Source organism: Hemibagrus wyckioides, linkage group LG08 (assembly GCF_019097595.1).
Source record: "Hemibagrus wyckioides isolate EC202008001 linkage group LG08, SWU_Hwy_1.0, whole genome shotgun sequence".
Taxonomy (NCBI): Eukaryota; Metazoa; Chordata; class Actinopteri; order Siluriformes; family Bagridae; genus Hemibagrus; species Hemibagrus wyckioides.
This window is the reverse complement of record NC_080717.1, coordinates 23,819,376-23,843,478: the sequence shown is the minus strand read 5'-3', so window position 1 is coordinate 23,843,478 and position 24,103 is coordinate 23,819,376. Positions and strand designations below refer to the sequence as shown.

The window sequence follows — 24,103 nt, the reverse complement described above, 5'->3', positions numbered from 1 at the left end:
GTATTCTATTTATTCTCCTTTTCTGAAACCTTGTTGTTTATAAACAGTACAGTATAGTTGAATTGTTGGCCTTTTTTCTTTTTTCTTTTACATTTTATGCACTCTGAGGAAAAATGGTCAGTGATTATTATCTTTGTTATTATTGAAAGGTCTGTTACAGTCTATTTTTAATAAATGCAACAGCTGTGTTGCTTGTTTTATTCCATGGCTTGTAAAGTGTTGTGATTTTTTTTGGAGACTTGGGTATAGGGTGAACCTCTGTGTATTGATCCGTGTGTTCTTGACGTCACACGTGTGTGTGTGAGGGTTAATACAGACGTTTTTGCCATGATAGGAGCGGTTTGGAGCTGCAGTTGTTTCTCACAGTGGGAATTTATTGAACCGGGAGTCCTGGTGTTCCTGATGGGGATAAAAACAGACAACGCAGCCGGACACATCACACATCACTACACCTCACAGGAACAGCATGGTTAATACTCCTGTTATACTCTAAACTTCTATATGAACTTCTGTTTTCTGATTATTTGAATGTAATAAAGGATGTGCCTTGTTTTTTCCCTGATTAGATGCCACGCATGCAGGCTTTATGGACATGCTCGGTGCTGATTGTAATTTTGTTCACCGAGTCGCACTGCGTTCAGAAGGTAAGGCTTTACAACTTCATCATTAAAGTGAGGATTATTCTGTTTTGTACCATTTGTAATGTCTCTTGTTGTTTCTCCAGACAACTCTAACTAAAAACTGGGGACCGCAGTCGATGCTGTACCTGAAGGGGAAATGTGAGTGTTTGCTCTTTTACGTAATTAACACAATCAATACTAATAAGCACTACCACAAGCCATGTTTATTTCCTTGTGCTTCAAAACAACTAGTCAACTGCTGAACCACTAGAAATATAAATTACACACACCATCCTGATGGTGTTTTACTAGGAGTAAATTATCCCTATGTTATTTCTTTTAAGTTTCTTTAATTAAATGGGGTTAATTATTATAGACATGAGATTGAAAGATCTCTTTATTCTTGTGTGCTGCAACTCCAGGCTGATGGAGCTGTACAAGTACAGCATTGATCCTCCACTTTAGCATTTTCTACAGTAAATTACTTTCACCTGCGTTTATAGGTGGTTCCTAATTATCACTGTTAAATTCACCGTCCCTTGAATGCTTTTCACTTCAACTCAACAGGAATCAGATGTGAAACTGGAACCTCAAGCCAAAGTACTGTACTCTGTTTTGTACATAAATGACCGAAAGGAATCCCCAGAACTCATAATATCCATTCACTCAAGTCTCATCCTCATGTTCCAGTGTGTTTTAAGGAAACGTCCCACTGGTTTCTTCTTCCACAGATGGGAGGAGATATATTCCAGACAGCGATGTGGATTTTTATAAATCAGCCTTGAAAAACTTGTACGCAGTCATCAGAGGTATGAAACATATGTAATAATAGTATTCAATACATTAACAAATCATAAAGTCCAGCATTGAGTGAACACAGATTTTAGCAGATGTTAGAAATGCACTAGAACCTGCACTTGTTTATTTGATCCCTGGCTAAAATAAATATGTAATTATACAATATTTATATCTGATCTCCATCCATAAATATTAAAACCTTTTCAGTTTCAGTTTTGAATTTTGTCATTTTTATGAAACGGAGAGTCGTCACTGTCATCATTCACTTGATGATTAATTACTTGCTTTTTTCCCCCAAAAATCAATTAATACATTATTAATATATAAGCAGGTGTTTTACAAATTCCCTGTATTATTCAGAAACTCTAATTATGTTGTGAATAAGTCTGTTTATATTTATTATTATTGTTGTTGTTGTTTTTTTAGAGGTTTTTTAGCCATTTCTGGTCAGAAGCCAATTATATCCAGTGAAAGATTTTAACCTTTATTCTCCAAAAAACTTTTTTTTTGTTGTTGTCATTTAGATTTTGAAAAGATGAAGTCAGTGCAAACCGGGAGATCAACACGTCTTTTCACGGCCGAGAATCTGCTGATCCGTTACACAGAGTAGGCTTGATTAATGCAGCTTAAAATGTTCAGAAGTTGTAAAAAATGTTTAGAACTTTAAGCCTTTTTTGATTCCTTAAATGTGCAGTAAGTGTGTTAGATGTAGTGATGATTGGTGATATAATGTTAGATAATAATAATGATGATGATTATGATTCAGTTTTCTACACTGCTTGTTCTCCTCATGCTGTATGTTCCTGTGATGTAAATACCTGATAAAGTTAAATTCCTTTAATCCCCATCTCTTTTCACTTCTGTATTTTTCATGAATAAATCAGACTGAGAGATTTTGGTCACAAAACACACAGAACGCAAGCATCACAGCTAATCCAAACATACAGAGATCAGAATTTATATCTGTAATCCAAACACAAAGAATCAGGAGTCATTCACTTGCTCAATCAATTTTTCCAATAGTTTTGAAAGTTCCTGGAGCTCGGCTGCTGAGCTTTAGTTCACACTCGGGTTATTAAAATCGATACCATTTTATCCAGAAAATATTCCCTCCTCCAGATAAAACATGCCTTTAAATTAATTACGTCTCCTCAGCTGAACCTTTTCTCAGCTGATGACATTATTAATTAATTAACAAAAGTCTTTACAAACAAAACATGAATCTCAGCATGATGTTGTGGTCACGTCAAGCTGTCAGGTGGTGGCGCTGGACATAACACATCCTCCTCCTCCTGCAATCGAGTGTACCTGAGACACACCTCTTTCAGATAAACCCCACCCCTGTATGGGTAGTTAGATCTGAATAGTGATGTGTGTAAATTCAGGATTAAATCATGACCGAGGGTTTAACTCTGAATACATCAGATTCCCTGACAGACAGCCCAGACATTTTTTATGAAACGAGTTGCATCACAAACATTTCCTGAAAACAGTTTTATATTTAGAAACCTTATTTTAGATAAGATCACGATATCCCTAACACAAAGATAAACCCTCACTGCCTTTATTTCAGAGCACCAGGGCCGAGGCGTGTGTGAGACCAGCTGAGTCGGATTTCACACTGCAAGCGAGACACCTGCTGTGTGTCGAGTGTGTGACGGCGTCACTGGACGTCTCATTTAGAGTGTGTGTTCAGAAGATCAGCAGATAAGCAGTTTCACACGGAGGAGCAGCCTTGTGTGTGTGTGCGTGTGCAGCGTGATTTGGATTTATACCCAGACTCCAGACCTGGGGTGTAACGGTATGATAAACCAGAGTACAGTGATTATTATTAACACTGACTGTTTCAGATTCATCACAGTGTTCGATTAGAACCCAGTCCAGAGCGCCTTCATCTCAGAACGTGTGGGACCACATCACCACCCTTACTGGTAGAGAGGACCTCAGCTGAGTGTCTGCTCGCTTGGGGTCTTAATCATCACACATACTGAACGTGCTGAATTATCTTATAGTGCTGAATTTTTAATTCATTTGGAGTACTGACTTAACACCTACAGTGTTCCTAACGAACATCACAATGTTGAATTAATTTACAGTGCAGATTTTTCTCTGTTGCAGTGTTGGATCACTAGCTAGTACTGAATAAACCCCTACAATGTTGAATTACTTTATAGTACTGACTTTTTTTATCTTACAGCAATTAATTAGCTTATTAGCTAGTACCGAATTAACACCTATTAAGAGTAAGTGTTGTAACACTGAATACTGTTCTGAATAAATCAGCTACAGTGTTCACACAGTAAAAATGTTTATGGATTCGCATTATTGTAAAATTTTTTTTAATTTCAGGCTTTTGTTTACATTTTTCTGGCACAAAATTGGCTCCACCCACACCCGGACCACAACGTTCATAAGTGGCCCCACCCCCTTTCCATAAAAGGGAACTCAGGGTTTGAAGTAAATTTGAATAGTAGTAAAAGGTGACATCTTGTGCTTGTTTCTATTGCAGTTTAATTCCTCTCTGAACTTTATAAACTTCTCCTTTAACACAGTGTTGGATTCAGCTGTCGAGTCTCGACAACACTGAGTGTGTGACGGAGTCGAGTCCATCCTGCCACACATAAGCACTACACTAGCAGATTAAGGACTGTGGGCTTTAGTCCAGTTCTGCTGTGTGTTTATCAGTGCAGGACGTGAAGCCCTAGCGTTCAGGGCGGAACCTGTACGCTCGAATAATAAATAGCACTTGGCAGGTGGACAGCAGAGTCACAGGATCAGAGTCCAACAGTGTTGAGCTGAACACCGCAGCAGCAGCAACAGCTACACTTTCACCACCACTCAGATCTGCAGAAGGAATCATGCAGGCTTTGAGTCGCTCCTCGGGTTTATTCAGAGCAGCTCTGAGACAGCACTTAACACCGAGAGCCAACATTTCAGCCAAACCGGCTAAACATGTCATGAGCACAGGGGTGAGTACTGCGACTCAACACACACTAAAACCACATAAACATAGCTATCAAAATATAATGTGGCACTTATCACCATGTGTCATTGTTTAGCGTTAATGTGAGAAGGTAATGAGATTAAGAGCACCACCATTGGGAGTGTGACAGCTCTCACGTACCACTGCTGTGATCAGATGTCACACTTCTCAAATTAGACATGACACATATACAGATAGATGTATCAATATCTCAGGTTCAGACTAAACTACAGTAATATATTAATCTGGTGTCCTTGTTTTCTCTGTGCCTGTACTCATTACCCTGCTAGAGCGTCTCAGTGTTTGACAACAGGCCAAATGTTTGACCTTGTGGACAAATAAAGTCAGAGAGACTCCACTGAACAATAGAAGCTGTGAGTCTGGGAAATATCACACCATAAAGAATTTATGATAAAAACAATACTCTGATATAAACTATAAAACATCATAAACCTTAAAGCATGTCTGAAGTCTGGAAACATTCGGCTTCGTCAAATCTCTTTATGTCGTTATACCTTTACGTGCGTGGAAATATTTTACTTTAAACGCTGAATACTATCTATGGACTTGAATTATTCCTTGAACAAATATTAGGCTTATTTTTATCCTTCACTCCGACCCACATTCATACTCTGAATCACTGAATCACAGTGTCGTGGTGCAGCAGCTGAAGAATTCCAACAGCTGTCCTTATAAATGATATCATACAACACAGACTCTTTCTTTCTTTCTTTCTTTCTGTATTTAGAACAAGATCAAAACACATTACTCAACATCAGTACTATTATATTACTGATTATGATATAAAAATTTTGTTGGTTGGAAAGAAGTTTATGATAAAACAAATATTTAGCACTAGTTAATAAAGCAGTAAATCTTTCAAATGAGAAAGATTACTTTTCACAGGTATGTTTTTTCTTCAGTAGATGCTATTCACTGACAGATGTTGACGTTGATGATTTGGTTGCTATGGTGATGCTGATGTAGGAGAAATTAAGGATAGTGGATCAGTGTGTGAGGGAGAGATAAAAAAAAGATATGAGGGAATATAAACTAATTCATTTATTTAGATAAATGAAATTGTGTGTGGAAAAAACCTACAAACTAAATTCTTCCTCGTATCCCTTGTGTTTTACCAAACAAAAACACCTCAAGAGCCATTTAGCTCCGCCCACATAACTTTCCTGCTAATTTGCATGCTACGTGAAACCTGTTTTTGAGAACTTTTTGTTTCACAAATACCTCTTCAATAATGAATCAAAACACGACATTTGTAAACAATACGGCCGCCAGTCAATCACTACTGATGAGACGGAGCCCAATTTACTCACGCAGTAGTAACTCATGGAAGGCACTTGAAAGACATGCTGCATATAGGAGGAGATGCAAATTCTGGGCCGTGGTCACACACAGGGGGCGGGGCTACAGTCAGATAACTGTTGGGGTGGAGCTAATGTGAAAGTGGCTTTTTAATGATGCCTTCAGCCAATCAGATTTCAGCAGGCATTTGACAGCATTGGCGTTCATCATGAATCAGTGATCCACTGGAATCTGGTGGCAATCAGCTCTCCTTAAAGAACGATTAATTTAATCATGTTTATTTGTGTTGTGTTCAATGTAAATGAAATATTATTTATGAGATAATGTTAAAGTTTCAGAAGAAATCAGCGGAAATTTACTGCATTTTCAAATAACGTTCTTAAATGTTAGTAGAAAAATATGTTGCAGTAGTAAGTCTAAGAATATTTCATTTTTATTACATATTAGAGATTTAGGTCTATATTTTTCTTTAGCTGATCTGCTCATTATGATTTGATCATGATGATGATGCAGTCACCTCCAGCAGTTTTCTTAAGACTGATGAAAATCTCGAATATGAACTTGTTTTAATGCAGCAGCATTACAGTGTATTTGACTAATTGTGACTCGTGCCGTCCTCAGGAGCACGTGATCGCCATGGTGACCATGTTTGTGACCATCCTGGTGCCCTCAGGGTGGATCCTCGCCAATCTGGAGGACTATAAGAAGCGGCCATGGGTTAGTGGCTCCTGAGCACGTCGCCACTCGGCTCGTCTGCATTCCTCCTCAATAAACCTTCTCAACTTTCATTAATAAACCAACCTAAAAAAAACTAGCAAAGTGTGTTAAAAATCTGTTCTTTTTAAATTTTGTGTAAGTCTTTGGTTTATTAATAAAACCAGAGGACTTGTTCATCAAGTGTCCTGATAAAAAAGATTTAAGGAATGCGATCAGAAGCTAAGGGCCACTGCTGCACCTTTAATTAGTCACTAGAAGTAAAGCTTTAAAAAGGTACAGGCTCTGCACCTGCCAAGGTATCAAATACACACTAAAGGTACAAAACAACTAGCTCTAGTAAGAATACTTCACTGACAAGCTACGGTACTGTTTCATACTCTGGTGATAAATGGTCATGGTGTAGAAGACTTTGGTTGAAAAACAAAAGGTTTTTAGTTCCTGATAAGCCAGCTCACATAGCAGGCGTGGTTCCTACACACACACACACAAGCTGGCTGATGTTCAACTTCACACACACACAAAAAGAAGTTTCCTGATTCAGTTTTGGCATTTACCTCATTTGGCAGACACCCTTATCCAGAGCAACTTACATTTTATCTCTTTTTTTTTATATACAACTGAGCAGTTGAAGGTTAAGGGCCTTGCTCAGGGGCCCAGAAGTGGCAGTTTGGTGGATTCAAATTCACAACCTTCCTATCAGTAGTCTACCACTAAAGTACGACATCCCCGTCAACCATCACAGACAGACAACACGGGACATGAACATGAACAGAAACACCACAGCTATGTGGAAATGTCTTTAATCAAACACAGAAGGTCATGTTAACATGCATTACAGTTAATAAAGTGTGTGTGTGTGTTTATGTGAGAATGTCCTGCGCCTGATGTTCCACCAGCACAGCCATGCTCTTCACATCTCCACACCAGAAGTCCAGACGCTCCTTCATGCCCTTAATCTGCAACACAAACAATCCGTGATGGAGCACTGTACATGACTTTACTCTCTCTCATCCTTTCCCCTGATCCAGTGTTCACACCGTGTGCACCTTCTACACTTTCCTGACTTTTATCAGCTCGAGTGACGACGTGTATTGGATTCCATCATCGTTGTTATACAATGAATAAATGCATCAGCTGGATCCTTATATAAGACACTCCACACGCTTTAACAAATAATAAACAACTAATACAATAACGGCGATACAATGAATATTACGATATTATTATTATGATAATAATACAATGAACGGACAAAATGCTAGTTATGTCAAAGCAGCTTCGTTTTTATCCGAGTTTAAACTCTGTTAACACGCGTTTTTATCCCTGGCTGTGAGGTTTTTTAACATCAGACTGGTTTTATATTTATAAATCATTATTTTTATGTTTGTACAGCATATTGGTCAAGTGTTGTGTTTATTTTATTTATAAAGCACAATTATAGTAAATATTTCACACACGTTCTCTGAAAGCAGAGGTTCCCTTGAGAGCGAGGTGGAGAGCAGTGACGCACTGAACAGTGATTTTCTCATTGTTATAACTCGTGATGGTTTCATATATTTTAGAGAAACTCTACAAAAACAGTCTCTTCAGTACAGTTACAGTAGTGCACAGAGAGGTGGAAGAATTTCTTTTTGGAGTTCATCAGAGGATCAGAAAGGAATTTTATGATATGAAGAACAGGAGGCTCTGAGCTGAGAGTGAAGTGCAGACTGAGAAAAACTAAATTCACACCATCAGGTGACCTCTGGTTCTCAAAATGCTTCTGTTTCAAATATATCAGATACATACATGCAGCTGTGTGTGTGTGTTACCTGGGGCAGATCGAGGACACGTGGCTGTACCCAGGTCATCTGAACTTTCTGATCCACTTCGTCGATGCTTCCTCGCAGGAGTCCGACTGACAGAGCCTTCATCACCAAGAGCTCCACCTGACGCACACACACACACGCTTTAGTCTTTACACGGAGGAAACAATCTTCCATAAAAAACATTTTTCAAAAGAGCAGCAAAGATATTTTGATATGATGGTATCTGCTCTCAGAAAACACACACACACACACACACACACACACACACCTCGTTTACTGGGACTCTGGTGCTCTGAGAGATTTCCTGGAAGGTCAGTTGTCTGTGATTTGCTGGTCTGGTGAATGTCATCTAAAGAACAGAGAGAGAAAAGTCAGGACATCTGATCTAGTCATATGACCATTTATAAAAAAATAAATATAAAAGTCTCTAGAGTCTACTGAAACTTTCTATCAGGTTTACAAAAGTTGCTGATGTTTCACCTACTCACATGTTCCTGCTGATAAATACCACTTACCTCCAAATTACCTTCGTACATTCATAAATGTACATTTAGCCAAGCCCACAAATCTCCATAAAAGGTGTGAAAAATAAAACAACTTTATACAAACAGCCCAGTGTCTCACCTCCATCACACACAGCAGCTGGATCTTCTGCATCAGTTTGGCCTCCTGTGCAGCGAGATCAGGCTAAGGGACAAAACACACACACACACACACACACACACACAGTCTGATTAAAACATTTACATTTCTGGCATGTGGCAGATGGCCTTATCCAGAGCGCCATAGAAAAGTGCTCTGAAGTCTCTATCAATGAATTACAACAGACTCAGGAATCAGCTGTGCATGTGCATGCATACAAACACACTCGCGCGCACACACACACACATCTCACCTGCTGACCCCAGGCTGATTTTAAAGCTTGAAATTTTTCCACGTTTCCTGAGTTGAAGGCGAAGAGCGTTTCAATCAGCCACTGCTTATCCGTGTTCTTCAGAGACTCCAGTACGGGATGCATCAGCTACAAATCCGAGTCAGAAAGACCTTCATATCCTCAAACACTCTGTTCTAAACAGCTATTAACCTACACAATTCCAGGTGTGTGAAACAAACATCTATGCTGCATTTCAATGCAGTTAGACTAGAGAAAGTCAAGAAGAATACAGAAACACTGAAAGTCTGATTTCTGACCAATCACCTACCAACTCTCCAAAATTGTACACGCCCTCTCCGAGCAGGCCAGCCAATCCCAGTGTGAAGGCTCGCTCCTGCTGCTCCGCCCCTATGCACAGAAAATCGAAACAAATTAAACACACAATGATCACATGTTTTATTTAGAAGAGTTTATTCACAAGTTTGAGTCTTTAGCACCTTCAGATATCTGATATTCTGTACAGTCACTATATTGTCACAATGCTGTCACTATACAGTCACAGTCACTATATAGTCACTATAGTGTCACTGTACCATCACTTTGCTGTCACTGTCACTATACTGACACTGAACTGTCACTGTGCCAACACTGTGCCGACACTGTCACTATACCGTCACTATACCGACACTGTCACTATACTGACACTATGCTGACACTTTACTGTCACTGTTCCGTCACTATGCTCTCACTGTACTGTCACTATACCGACACTATGCTGTCACTATACCGTCACTGTACCGTCACTGTCACTATACCGTCACTATGCTCTCACTGTCACTATACCGACACTATGCTCTCACTGTACCATCACTATGCTCTCACTGTCACTATACTGACACTATGCTGTCACTGTACCGTCACTATGCTGACACTGTCACTATGCTGTCACTGTCACTATACTGACACTGTCACTATGCTGTCACTATACCGACACTGTCACTATGCTGTCACTGTACCGTCACTATACTGACACTGTCACTATGCTGTCACTTTACCGTCACTGTCACTATGCTGTCACTGTACCGTCACTATGCTCTCACTGTCACTATACCGACACTGTCACTATGCTGTCACTGTACCGTCACTATACTGACACTGTCACTATGCTGTCACTTTACCGTCACTGTCACTATGCTGTCACTGTACCGTCACTATGCTGACACTATACTGACACTGTCACTATACAGACACTCACTATGCTGTCACTGTACCGTCACTATGCTGACACTATACTGACACTGTCACTATGCTGTCACTGTACCGTCACTATGCTGTCACTGTCACTATGCTGTCACTGTCACTATACCGACACTGTCACTATGCTGTCACTGTCACTATACCGACACTGTCACTATGCTGTCACTGTACCGTCACTATGCTGTCACTGTACCGTCACTATGCTGTCACTGTCACTGTACCGTCACTATGCTCTCACTGTCACTATACCGACACTGTCACTATGCTGTCACTGTACCGTCACTATGCTGTCACTATGCTGACACTGTCACTATGCTGTCACTGTACTGTCACTATGCTGACACTGTCACTATGCTGTCACTGTACCGTCACTATACTGACACTGTACCGTCACTATGCTCTCACTGTCACTATACTGACACTGTCCCGTCACTATACTGACACTGTCACTATGCTGTCACTTTACCGTCACTATGCTGTCACTGTCACTATACCGACACTGTCACTATGCTGTCACTGTACCGTCACTATGCTGACACTATGCTGTCACTGTCACTATACCGTCACTATGCTGTCACTATACAGACACTGTCACTGTACCGTCACTATGCTGTCACTGTACCGTCACTATGCCGTCACTGTCACTATGCTGTCACTGTACCGTCACTGTCACTATGCTGTCACTGTACCGTCACTATGCTGTCACTGTCACTATGCTGTCACTGTACCGTCACTATGCTGTCACTGTCACTATGCTGTCACTGTACCGTCACTATGCTGTCACTGTCACTATACCGACACTGTCACTATGCTGTCACTGTACCGTCACTATACCGACACTGTCACTATGCTGTCACTGTACCGTCACTATGCTGACACTGTCACTATGCTGACACTGTCACTATGCTGTCACTGTACCGTCACTATGCTGACACTGTCACTATGCTGTCACTGTACTGTCACTATGCTGACACTGTCACTATGCTGTCACTGTACCGTCACTATGCTCTCACTGTCACTATACTGACACTGTCCCGTCACTATACTGACACTGTCACTATACTGACACTGTCCCGTCACTATACTGACACTGTCACTATGCTGTCACTGTACCGTCACTATGCTGACACTATGCTGTCACTGTCACTATACCGTCACTATGCTGTCACTATACAGACACTGTCACTGTACCGTCACTATGCTGTCACTGTACCGTCACTATGCTGTCACTGTCACTATGCTGTCACTGTACCGTCACTATGCTGTCACTGTCACTATGCTGTCACTGTACCGTCACTATGCTGTCACTGTCACTATGCTGTCACTGTACCGTCACTATGCTGTCACTGTCACTATGCTGTCACTGTCACTATGCTGTCACTGTCCCGTCACTATGCTGTCACTGTCCTGTCACTATACAGTCACTATGCTGACACTGTCACTATACAGTCACTATGCTGACACTGTCACTATACAGTCACTATGCTGACACTGTCACTGTACCGTCACTATACTGACACTGTCACTATACCGTCACTATGCTCTCACTGTCACTATACAGACACTATGCTGACACTGTCACTATACAGACACTGTCACTGTACAGTCACTATGCTGTCACTGTCACTATGCTGTCACTGTCACTATGCTGTCACTGTACCGTCACTATGCTGTCACTGTCCTGTCACTATACAGACACTGTCACTATACAGTCACTATGCTGACAATGTCACTATACAGTCACTATACAGACACTGTCACTGTACAGTCACTATGCTGTCACTGTCACTATACAGACACTGTCACTATACAGTCACTATGCTGACACTGTCACTATACAGACACTGTCACTGTACAGTCACTATGCTGACACAGTCACTATACAGACACTGTCACTGTACAGTCACTATGCTGACACTGTCACTATACAGACACTGTCACTATACAGACACTGTCACTATACAGACACTGTCACTATACAGACACTATGCTGACACTGTCACTGTACAGTCACTATACTGTCACTGTCACTATACAGACACTGTCACTATACAGACACTATGCTGACACTGTCACTGTACAGTCACTATACTGTCACTGTCACTATACAGACACTGTCACTATACAGACACTATGCTGTCACTATACAGACACTATGCTGTCACTATACAGACACTATACAGACACTGTCACTATACAGACACTGTCACTATACAGACACTGTCACTATACAGACACTGTCACTATACAGACACTATGCTGTCACTGTCACTATACAGACACTGTCACTATACAGACACTATACAGACACTGTCACTATACAGACACTGTCATTATGCTGTCACTGTACCGTCACTATACTGACACTGTCACTATGCTGTCACTTTACCGTCACTGTCACTATGCTGTCACTGTACCGTCACTATGCTGACACTGTCACTATGCTCTCACTGTCACTATACAGACACTGTCACTATGCTGTCACTGTACCGTCACTATGCTGACACTATGCTGTCACTGTCACTATACCGACACCGTCACTATGCTGTCACTGTACCGTCACTATACTGACACTGTCACTATGCTGTCACTGTCACTATACAGACACTGTCACTATGCTGTCACTTTACCGTCACTGTCACTATGCTGTCACTGTACCGTCACTATACTGACACTGTCACTATGCTGTCACTATGCTCTCACTGTCACTATGCTGACACTATACTGACACTGTCACTATGCTGTCACTATGCTCTCACTGTCACTATGCTGTCACTATACTGACACTGTCACTATGCTGTCACTGTACCGTCACTATACTGTCACTGTCACTATACCGACACTGTCACTATGCTGTCACTGTACCGTCACTATACTGACACTGTCACTATGCTGTCACTGTACCGTCACTATGCTGACACTATGCTGTCACTGTCACTATACCGTCACTATGCTGTCACTATACAGACACTGTCACTGTACCGTCACTATGCTGTCACTGTACCGTCACTATGCTGTCACTGTCCCGTCACTATGCTGTCACTGTCACTATGCTGTCACTGTACCGTCACTATGCTGTCACTGTCACTATGCTGTCACTGTACCGTCACTATGCTGTCACTGTCACTATGCTGTCACTGTACCGTCACTATGCTGTCACTGTCACTATGCTGTCACTGTACAGTCACTATGCTGTCACTGTCACTATGCTGTCACTGTCACTATGCTGTCACTGTCACTATGCTGTCACTGTCACTATGCTGTCACTGTACTGTCACTATGCTGTCACTGTCCTGTCACTATACAGTCACTATGCTGACACTGTCACTGTACAGTCACTATGCTGACACTGTCACTGTACAGTCACTATGCTGACACTGTCACTGTACAGTCACTATGCTGACACTGTCACTGTACAGTCACTATGCTGACACTGTCACTGTACAGTCACTATGCTGACACTGTCACTGTACAGTCACTATGCTGACACTGTCACTATACAGACACTGTCACTATACAGACACTGTCACTATACAGACACTATGCTGACACTGTCACTGTACAGTCACTATACTGTCACTGTCACTATACAGACACTGTCACTATACAGACACTGTCACTATACAGACACTGTCACTATACAGACACTATACTGTCACTATACAGACACTATACTGTCACTATACAGACACTATACAGACACTGTCACTATACTGTCACTATACAGACACTGTCACTATACTGTCACTATACAGACACTGTCACTATACAGACACTGTCACTATACAGACACTGTCACTATACTGTCACTATACAGACACTGTCACTATACAGACACTGTCACTATACTGTCACTATACAGACACTGTCACTATACAGACACTGTCACTATACAGACACTGTCACTATACAGACACTGTCACTATACAGACACTGTCACTATACTGTCACTATACAGACACTGTCACTATACAGACACTGTCACTATACAGACACTGTCACTATACAGACACTGTCACTATACTGTCACTATACAGACACTGTCACTATACAGACACTGTCACTATACAGACACTGTCACTATACAGACACTATACAGACACTGTCACTATACAGACACTATGCTGACACTGTCACTATACAGACACTATACAGACACTGTCACTATACAGACACTATACAGACACTGTCACTATACAGACACTGTCATTATGCTGTCACTGTACCGTCACTATACTGACACTGTCACTATGCTGTCACTTTACCGTCACTGTCACTATGCTGTCACTGTACCGTCACTATGCTGACACTGTCACTATGCTCTCACTGTCACTATACAGACACTGTCACTATGCTGTCACTGTACCGTCACTATGCTGACACTATGCTGTCACTGTCACTATACCGTCACTGTCACTATGCTGTCACTGTACCGTCACTATACTGACACTGTCACTATGCTGTCACTATACCGACACTGTCACTATGCTGTCACTTTACCGTCACTGTCACTATGCTGTCACTGTACCGTCACTATGCTGACACTGTCACTATACAGACACTGTCACTATGCTGTCACTGTACCGTCACTATACTGACACTGTCACTATGCTGTCACTATGCTCTCACTGTCACTATGCTGACACTATACTGACACTGTCACTATGCTGTCACTATGCTCTCACTGTCACTATGCTGTCACTGTACCGTCACTATACTGTCACTGTCACTATACCGACACTGTCACTATGCTGTCACTGTACCGTCACTATACTGACACTGTCACTATGCTGTCACTGTACCGTCACTATGCTGACACTATGCTGTCACTGTCACTATACCGTCACTATGCTGTCACTATACAGACACTGTCACTGTACCGTCACTATGCTGTCACTGTACCGTCACTATGCTGTCACTGTCACTATGCTGTCACTGTACCGTCACTATGCTGTCACTGTCACTATGCTGTCACTGTACCGTCACTATGCTGTCACTGTACAGTCACTATGCTGTCACTGTACAGTCACTATGCTGTCACTGTCACTATGCTGTCACTGTACCGTCACTATGCTGTCACTGTCACTATGCTGTCACTGTACAGTCACTATGCTGTCACTGTCACTATGCTGTCACTGTCACTATGCTGTCACTGTACCGTCACTATGCTGTCACTGTCCTGTCACTATACAGTCACTATGCTGACACTGTCACTATACAGTCACTATGCTGACACTGTCACTATACAGTCACTATGCTGACACTGTCACTATACAGTCACTGTCACTGTCCAGTCACTATGCTGTCACTGTCACTATGCTGTCACTGTACCGTCACTATGCTGTCACTGTCCTGTCACTATACAGACACTGTCACTATACAGTCACTATGCTGACAATGTCACTATACAGTCACTATACAGACACTGTCACTGTACAGTCACTATGCTGACACTGTCACTATACAGACACTGTCACTATACAGACACTGTCACTATACAGACACTATGCTGACACTGTCACTGTACAGTCACTATACTGTCACTGTCACTATACAGACACTGTCACTATACAGACACTGTCACTATACAGACACTATACTGTCACTGTCACTATACTGTCACTGTCACTATACAGACCCTGTCACTATACAGACACTATACAGACACTGTCACTATACAGACACTATGCTGACACTGTCACTATACAGACACTGTCATTATGCTGTCACTGTACCGTCACTATACTGACACTGTCACTATGCTCTCACTGTCACTATACAGACACTGTCACTATGCTGTCACTGTACCGTCACTGTCACTATGCTGTCACTGTACCGTCACTATGCTGACACTGTCACTATGCTGTCACTGTCACTATACAGACACTGTCACTATGCTGTCACTGTACCGTCACTATGCTGACACTATGCTGTCACTGTCACTATACCGACACTGTCACTATGCTGTCACTGTACCGTCACTATACTGACACTGTCACTATGCTGTCACTTTACCGTCACTGTCACTATGCTGTCACTGTACCGTCACTATGCTGACACTATACAGACACTGTCACTATACAGACACTGTCACTATGCTGTCACTGTACCGTCACTATACTGACACTGTACCGTCACTATGCTCTCACTGTCACTATACCGACACTGTCACTATGCTGACACTATACTGACACTGTCACTATGCTCTCACTGTCACTATACCGACACTGTCACTATGCTGTCACTATACTGACACTGTCACTATGCTGTCACTGTACCGTCACTATACCGACACTGTCACTATGCTGTCACTGTACCGTCACTATGCTGACACTGTCACTGTCACTATACCGACACTGTCACTATGCTGTCACTGTACTGTCACTATGCTGACACTATACTGACACTGTCACTATGCTGTCACTGTACCGTCACTATACTGACACTGTACCGTCACTATGCTCTCACTGTCACTATACTGACACTGTCCCGTCACTATACTGACACTGTCACTATGCTGTCACTTTACCGTCACTATGCTGTCACTGTACCGTCACTATGCTGACACTATGCTGTCACTGTCACTATACCGTCACTATGCTGTCACTATACAGACACTGTCACTGTACCGTCACTATGCTGTCACTGTCACTATGCTGTCACTGTCACTATGCTGTCACTGTACCGTCACTATGCCGTCACTGTCACTATGCCGTCACTGTCACTATGCTGTCACTGTACAGTCACTATGCTGTCACTGTACCGTCATTATGCTGTCACTGTCACTATGCTGTCACTATACAGTCACTATGCTGACACTGTCACTATACAGTCACTATGCTGACACTGTCACTATACAGTCACTATGCTGACACTGTCACTATACAGTCACTATGCTGACACTGTCACTATACAGTCACTATGCTGACACTGTCACTATACAGTCACTGTCACTGTACCGTCACTATGCTGTCACTGTCCTGTCACTATACAGACACTGTCACTGTACAGTCACTATGCTGTCACTGTCACTATGCTGTCACTGTACCGTCACTATGCTGTCACTGTCCTGTCACTATACAGACACTGTCACTATACAGTCACTATGCTGACAATGTCACTATACAGTCACTATGCTGACACTGTCACTATACAGACACTGTCACTGTACAGTCACTATGCTGACACTGTCACTATACAGACACTATACAGACACTGTCACTGTGCAGACACTGTCACTGTGCAGTCACTGTCACTGTGCAGTCACTGTACAGACAGTCACTGTACAGACACAGTCACTATGCTGACACAGTCACTATGCTGACACAGTCACTATGCTGACACAGTCACTATGCTGACACTGTCACTATGCTGACACTGTCACTATGCTGACACTGTCACTATGCTGACACTGTCACTATGCTGACACTGTCACTATGCTGACACTGTCACTATGCTGACACTGTCACTATGCTGACACTGTCACTATGCTGACACTGTCACTATGCTGACACTGTCACTATACAGACACTGTCACTATACAGACACTGTCACTATACAGACACTGTCACTATACAGACACTATACAGACACTGTCACTATACAGACACTGTCACTATACAGACACTGTCACTATGCTGACACTGTCACTATGCTGACACTGTCACTATGCTGACACTGTCACTATGCTGACACTGTCACTATGCAGACACTGTCACTATGCAGACACTGTCACTATACAGACACTGTCACTATACAGACACTGTCACTATACAGACACTGTCACTATACAGACACTATACAGACACTGTCACTATACAGACACTGTCACTATACAGACACTGTCACTATACAGACACTGTCACTATACAGACACTATGCTGTCACTGTCCCGTCACTATACTGCACTATCACTATACCATCACTGTCACTGTCAATATACTGTCACTGTCTGGCCACTGTACTCTCACTATACTGTTACTGTCCCTGTACTCCCACTGTCCCGTCACTGTGCCATACCACCAGTACACAGTCATCACACTGACACATACACTGCTGCTTTCATGCTGATGTACACACTCTCTACAGTACTGCTGTACTGCATTTACACTCTCACTGTACTGTTTATTTTAAAGCACTGACTCTAGAGGAGTATTTTATGTGAACTTTGTATTTATATCACGTGGAAGAAAGAAGTTTTTGGAAGCAGAAACATAAATAACGAGGTTTAAAGTGTGAAGTGTTGTGTGCTGAGAGATTTCACCTGGCAGGTCTTTGGCATCCACACAGCCCAGGTAGCGCAGAGCGTCTTTATAGTAGAGCGCGTGGTTCCCGATAATGCGATAATATTTACTGGACAGATCGTAAAATCGGCCGTGTACAGAGGTCACTCCCGGCAAGGCGTTCAGCATCTCCTCCACGTCCTCAATCAGTTTCTGCACAAATACACAGACAAAAGTATTCATCCTGACAGTTTCCTCTTTAACAGCAGGACAAACAGTTGTGTCCGAAAGTTTTCCTCTGACTCTCAGAGCGCTTTACAGAGCAATACACTGCTGTTCCTGTTATCTGTCAGTCTTTAGCAAATTTATACAAAATGAAAATTGAACAAAATGTCAAGATAATGTTTGTGTGTGTGTGTGTGACAAACTGACTTTAGTTGCAGGCAGATCGTTGATGTCGAGCTTCAGGCTGCCGATCACCGTTTTACACAGAATCACCGCCTCCTCACTTGCCTTCACCTGATCAGATAAAAACAGAACAGTAAAAGTGGAGAGAAATGAATACGAGTGAGAATGCTAAACCTGAACATAAGTGACATCATGACATCACCAACCTTCTCCTTCGTTTTCTCCAGGAACGTGATGGCAGTGTTTGGATCTGTGAGTGAGAGAAAGGAGAGAGAGAGACAAGTAACACTGTCTTTATTCAGAACACTACACAATGTATACACAACGGGATGGAGAGATGGAGAGTGAGACAGAGAGTGAAAGAGAGAGTGAGACAGAGAGAGATACCTGGCATCTGTCTGACCACATGAAGGAGGATTTCCACTAAAGACAAAGGATTGATTCTACAGGTGAAGAAGCAGAAAAATTAAACACCTCATCACTCATCATCATCATTATTATTATTATATAAACCATAAACCACAGCCACAGTGAAAACTTATAATAATCATAATAATAATAATAATAATAATAATAATAAAAATAAAAATAAAAATAATAAAAATAATAATAATAATAATACTCATCATACTAAAAATTAAACCCATGGTATATTTTAGATCATATTGTACTTAAATCTTAAACTTAAAGCTGACTCAAAATATGGTAACTGATCCATTTAGATCTTTCAGTGTCTTCAGAAATTCTGTACACACACACACACGCGCGCGCGCACACACACACACACACACTCTCACAGACACTTCTACTTACCTGTGTTCAAAATCACTGATGAAGTTCTCGTAAAGCTGTAATGAAACAGAAACTGAAACTCATCACACTGGAACACTGCTCAGGTTTTTATTAACAGCTCTGCTCTCTGTGGGGACGAGATACGGAAATGAAGTGATCTCTCACCTGAACCAGAGCGTCGCCTTTACACATACACGGATTCTGCACAAAGTCGCTCAGCCTCAGAGTCAACTGATGCCACAACCTGGAGAAGAGAGTTCACAAACATCACACAGCAGTTAGAACCGTGTGTATTACTGGTTATAAACACTGACACACAATACACACGCACACACAAGATAAAGCATGACATTATAATGTTATACACAGATTATGAGCACTGAGAGGTGAAGTGAATAAGACTGATAATCCTCTCATCACGGCACCTGTTAGTGGGTGGGATATATTAGGCAGCAAGTGAACATTTTGTCCTCGAAGTTGATGTGTTAGAAGCAGGAAACATGGGCAAGCATAAGGATTTGAGCAAATTTGACAAGAGCCACATTGTGATGCCTAGACGACTGGACCAGAGCATCTCCAAAACTGCAGCTCTTGTGAGGTGTTCCCAGTCTGCAGTGGTCAGTATCTATCAGAAGTATCCTTTAAGTCCTGTAAGTATCCTTTAAGTCCCAATGGAGACCCCACCTCGCAACTTACAGGACTTAAAGGATCTGCTGCTCACATCTTGGTGCCAGATACCACAGCACACCTTCAGGGATTTAGTGCAGTCCATGACTCGACAGAGCAGGGCTGTTTTGGCAGCAAAAGGGGGACCAACACAATATTAGGCAGGTGGTCATAATGTTATGCCCGATCGGTGCATAATGCTATATGTTAAAACAAACAGTAATTAAAGGGCATTTATTTATTTGCTTACTTATTTAGTTAGTTCAAATAATTAAGATCACATTTTAATTATTTAATTCATTTCTGAAACATGACGTCGATCATAAAATAGTGAGAAACTTTGAACAGTTAGAATGACATATAAAACTGATATAAATGAAATGTTAATTAATAACTCATCTGGGTTTGTTTGCTTGTGTTTCCTGCCTGATGATTAAATACCACTATATAATCATCCAGTTTATTATTTTATCGCAGCTAGCTTACTGACTAGCGAGACTGTAACGGATTTTATTTTACTTTCTTTTCTTTCTTTGTACAAAAAAATCACACTATTGTAAACAAACACGATTCCAGGCGAATGTTCTTCATTCTTTCATACACTCCGTGTGAATAAGAACAAACCTTTAACTTTAAAATTAGTCTTGATGCTAAAAGCTAAATGACTCAGCTAGCACGGCTTCCATTGATCATCTCCACCCGTATTCATACAAATCCCGCCCTCCCAGTCTAGGATTGGCTGGTGCCTTCGCCTCCTGCACTAGGATTGGCAAACATTTCAAAAGACAGCGAGTGCGAGCCAATCAGAGTTAGCAGTTCCGAAAACGGGTATGGAAAATAAACAACGACTAGAGCTAGAGAGAATCAGCTAGCGACTAAAAAGACCTACTTTCGGTTGTATAAATCCTCCAGTGTGTGCCATTCCGCCGCAATTTCTGGTGTCGGACTTTTGCCTTGCTGTTGCTTGAGGAACCCGAGAACATCTTTCATTGTGGAAGTGGTGAGATTGTACTATTTTACTGATCGACTGCTGTGTGAGTCGCGTTAGCGGACCTGCTAAATGCCGATTTTACTCTTCTTCTTTTGTTAACTTCAAGTAACTGTGAAAAGACAGCTTCACTACCGCCCTCTGGCGGATCCTCCTTTAATATATATTTTTTCAGGTAAACGCTAATTATTGCGTTTTTATAACTATTTCAGTGTTAATTATAGTACGTTTCTTTTTTTGGAATGATTTCATGTCATTTATATATCTAAAAAAGAAATTAATAAATAGATAAATTTATAACATCTAAACGCGAACTTTATTTTGTTGCCATCATATCTGGAAAACGCTAGAATCATCTCGACCAATCAGATCGCGTCTGTTCATCCGGGTATTTTATCCAGACCATTCGTTCGTTTGTTTGTGTTAATTTAATGATATGTTTTTCAAATAGATAACACTGTCATGGTAAATTATTTCGAGTTAATTAAAACAATAATCATGCTTTATTAAAATAATATTTTTAAAAAAGGGTTGTTTACGGTAAATAAGCTAGGGGAAAAAACGGCGGGCGACGAAGGTCAGGACTACATTTCCCAGAATTCCATGCGGCGTGTTTTGGCTCGGGCGCTAATCGCATCATGTAGAGAGGATGAGGATGGTGTGTGAGTCAGAGGCTTAATCGAGATATTTCCTGATTGTGTCTGAGCTGCGTGATTTTTGGTTTCTTATCCTTTAAAATAAATAAATAAATAAAATAAGCAGAGATGAAAATGGATTTAACCGCCATGATAGACGCGCTGGAGACGCGAGAGCAGGAAGCGGCACTGCGCGCGCTGCAGATCTACAATAAAGAGGTAGAAGAGAGACATGATGCTGATGTTTAGATTAAAATCTCTCTCTCTCTCTCTCTCTCTCTCTCTTCAGCAGCACTCCATTACTCTCAATAACCTGTAATAAATAGGCGACAAACCCTGACATGTCATGGTTTAATAACTCAGTTATAACCGAATTATTTTCTAAATAAATGTTTACTCAGATCCAGTGCAGTATAAAGGTTTATAATGTATAAATAAATCAGATCCAGTGCAGTATAAAGGTTTATAATGTATAAATAAATCAGATACAGTGCAGTATAAAGGTTTATAATGTATAAATAAATCAGATCCAGTGCAGTATAAAGGTTTATAATGTATAAATAAATCAGATACAGTGCAGTATAAAGGTTTATAATGTATAAATAAATCAGATACAGTGCAGTATAAAGGTTTATAATGTATAAATAAATCAGATCCAGTGCAGTATAAAGGTTTATAATGTATAAATAAATCAGATACAGTGCAGTATAAAGGTTTATAATGTATAAATAAATCAGATACAGTGCAGTATAAAGGTTTATAATGTATAAATAAATCAGATCCAGTGCAGTATAAAGGTTTATAATGTATAAATAAATCAGATACAGTGCAGTATAAAGGTTTATAATGTATAAATAAATCAGATACAGTGCAGTATAAAGGTTTATAATGTATAAATAAATCAGATACAGTGCAGTATAAAGGTTTATAATGTATAAATAAATCAGATACAGTGCAGTATAAAGGTTTATAATGTATAAATAAATCAGATCCAGTGCAGTATAAAGGTTTATAATGTATAAATAAATCAGATCCAGTGCAGTATAAAGGTTTATAATGTATAAATAAATCAGATACAGTGCAGTATAAAGGTTTATAATGTATAAATAAATCAGATACAGTGCAGTATAAAGGTTTATAATGTATAAATAAATCAGATACAGTGCAGTATAAAGGTTTATAATGTATAAATAAATCAGATCCAGTGCAGTATAAAGGTTTATAATGTATAAATAAATCAGATACAGTGCAGTATAAAGGTTTATAATGTATAAATAAATCAGATACAGTGCAGTATAAAGGTTTATAATGTATAAATAAATCAGATACAGTGCAGTATAAAGGTTTATAATGTATAAATAAATCAGATACAGTGCAGTATAAAGGTCAAATGTATAAATAAATCAGATCCAGTGCAGTATAAAGGTTTATAATGTATAAATAAATCAGATCCAGTGCAGTATAAAGGTTTATAATGTATAAATAAATCAGATCCAGTGCAGTATAAAGGTCAAATGTATAAATAAATCAGATACAGTGCAGTATAAAGGTTTATAATGTATAAATAAATCAGATCCAGTGCAGTATAAAGGTTTATAATGTATAAATAAATCAGATCCAGTGCAGTATAAAGGTTTATAATGTATAAATAAATCAGATACAGTGCAGTATAAAGGTTTATAATGTATAAATAAATCAGATCCAGTGCAGTATAAAGGTTTATAATGTATAAATAAATCAGATCCAGTGCAGTATAAAGGTTTATAATGTATAAATAAATCAGATCCAGTGCAGTATAAAGGTTTATAATGTATAAATAAATCAGATACAGTGCAGTATAAAGGTCTAATGTATAAATAAATCAGATCCAGTGCAGTATAAAGGTTTATAATGTATAAATAAATCAGATCCAGTGCAGTATAAAGGTTTATAATGTATAAATAAATCAGATACAGTGCAGTATAAAGGTCTAATGTATAAATAAATCAGATCCAGTGCAGTATAAAGGTTTATAA

The 24,103-nt window shown here is 40.4% G+C and overlaps 4 protein-coding genes across 4 annotated transcripts in view; 3 read left to right on the top strand and 1 right to left on the bottom strand.

The window, feature by feature from the left end:
* The first annotated feature begins 4 nt into the window (after positions 1-4).
* On the top strand, positions 5-2,040 carry LOC131357350 (spexin prohormone 2-like). The gene is made up of 5 exons (XM_058396278.1): positions 5-469; positions 567-644; positions 725-779; positions 1,352-1,429; positions 1,943-2,040. Exons 1-5 carry the CDS (start codon positions 467-469, stop codon positions 2,026-2,028), a joined length of 300 nt encoding a protein of 99 aa, XP_058252261.1. The 5' UTR covers positions 5-466; the 3' UTR covers positions 2,029-2,040.
* A 2,069-nt stretch (positions 2,041-4,109) lies between these two features.
* On the top strand, positions 4,110-6,540 carry LOC131358288 (cytochrome c oxidase subunit 8B, mitochondrial). Its single transcript, XM_058397941.1, has 2 exons — positions 4,110-4,387; positions 6,343-6,540. Exons 1-2 carry the CDS (start codon positions 4,277-4,279, stop codon positions 6,451-6,453), a joined length of 222 nt encoding a protein of 73 aa, XP_058253924.1. The 5' UTR covers positions 4,110-4,276; the 3' UTR covers positions 6,454-6,540.
* A 663-nt stretch (positions 6,541-7,203) lies between these two features.
* Positions 7,204-21,563, bottom strand: psmd13 (proteasome 26S subunit, non-ATPase 13). Its single transcript, XM_058397940.1, has 13 exons — positions 21,355-21,563; positions 19,965-20,043; positions 19,821-19,855; positions 19,395-19,450; positions 19,214-19,257; positions 19,032-19,118; positions 18,641-18,812; positions 9,449-9,528; positions 9,142-9,267; positions 8,871-8,933; positions 8,515-8,595; positions 8,250-8,366; positions 7,204-7,394 (listed from the first exon to the last, which is right to left on the bottom strand). The coding sequence occupies exons 1-13, from the start codon at positions 21,453-21,455 to the stop codon at positions 7,299-7,301; spliced, it is 1,137 nt and encodes a 378-aa protein (XP_058253923.1). The 5' UTR covers positions 21,456-21,563; the 3' UTR covers positions 7,204-7,298.
* Positions 21,564-22,064: 501 nt separating this feature from the next.
* Positions 22,065-24,103, top strand: part of ric8a (RIC8 guanine nucleotide exchange factor A) — a 12,335-nt gene continuing 10,296 nt past the window's right edge. Inside the window, exon 1 of the mRNA XM_058396927.1 lies at positions 22,065-22,307. Coding sequence (XP_058252910.1) covers positions 22,218-22,307 — 90 coding nt within the window. The 5' untranslated portion in view covers positions 22,065-22,217. The remainder of the gene's footprint in view (positions 22,308-24,103) is intronic.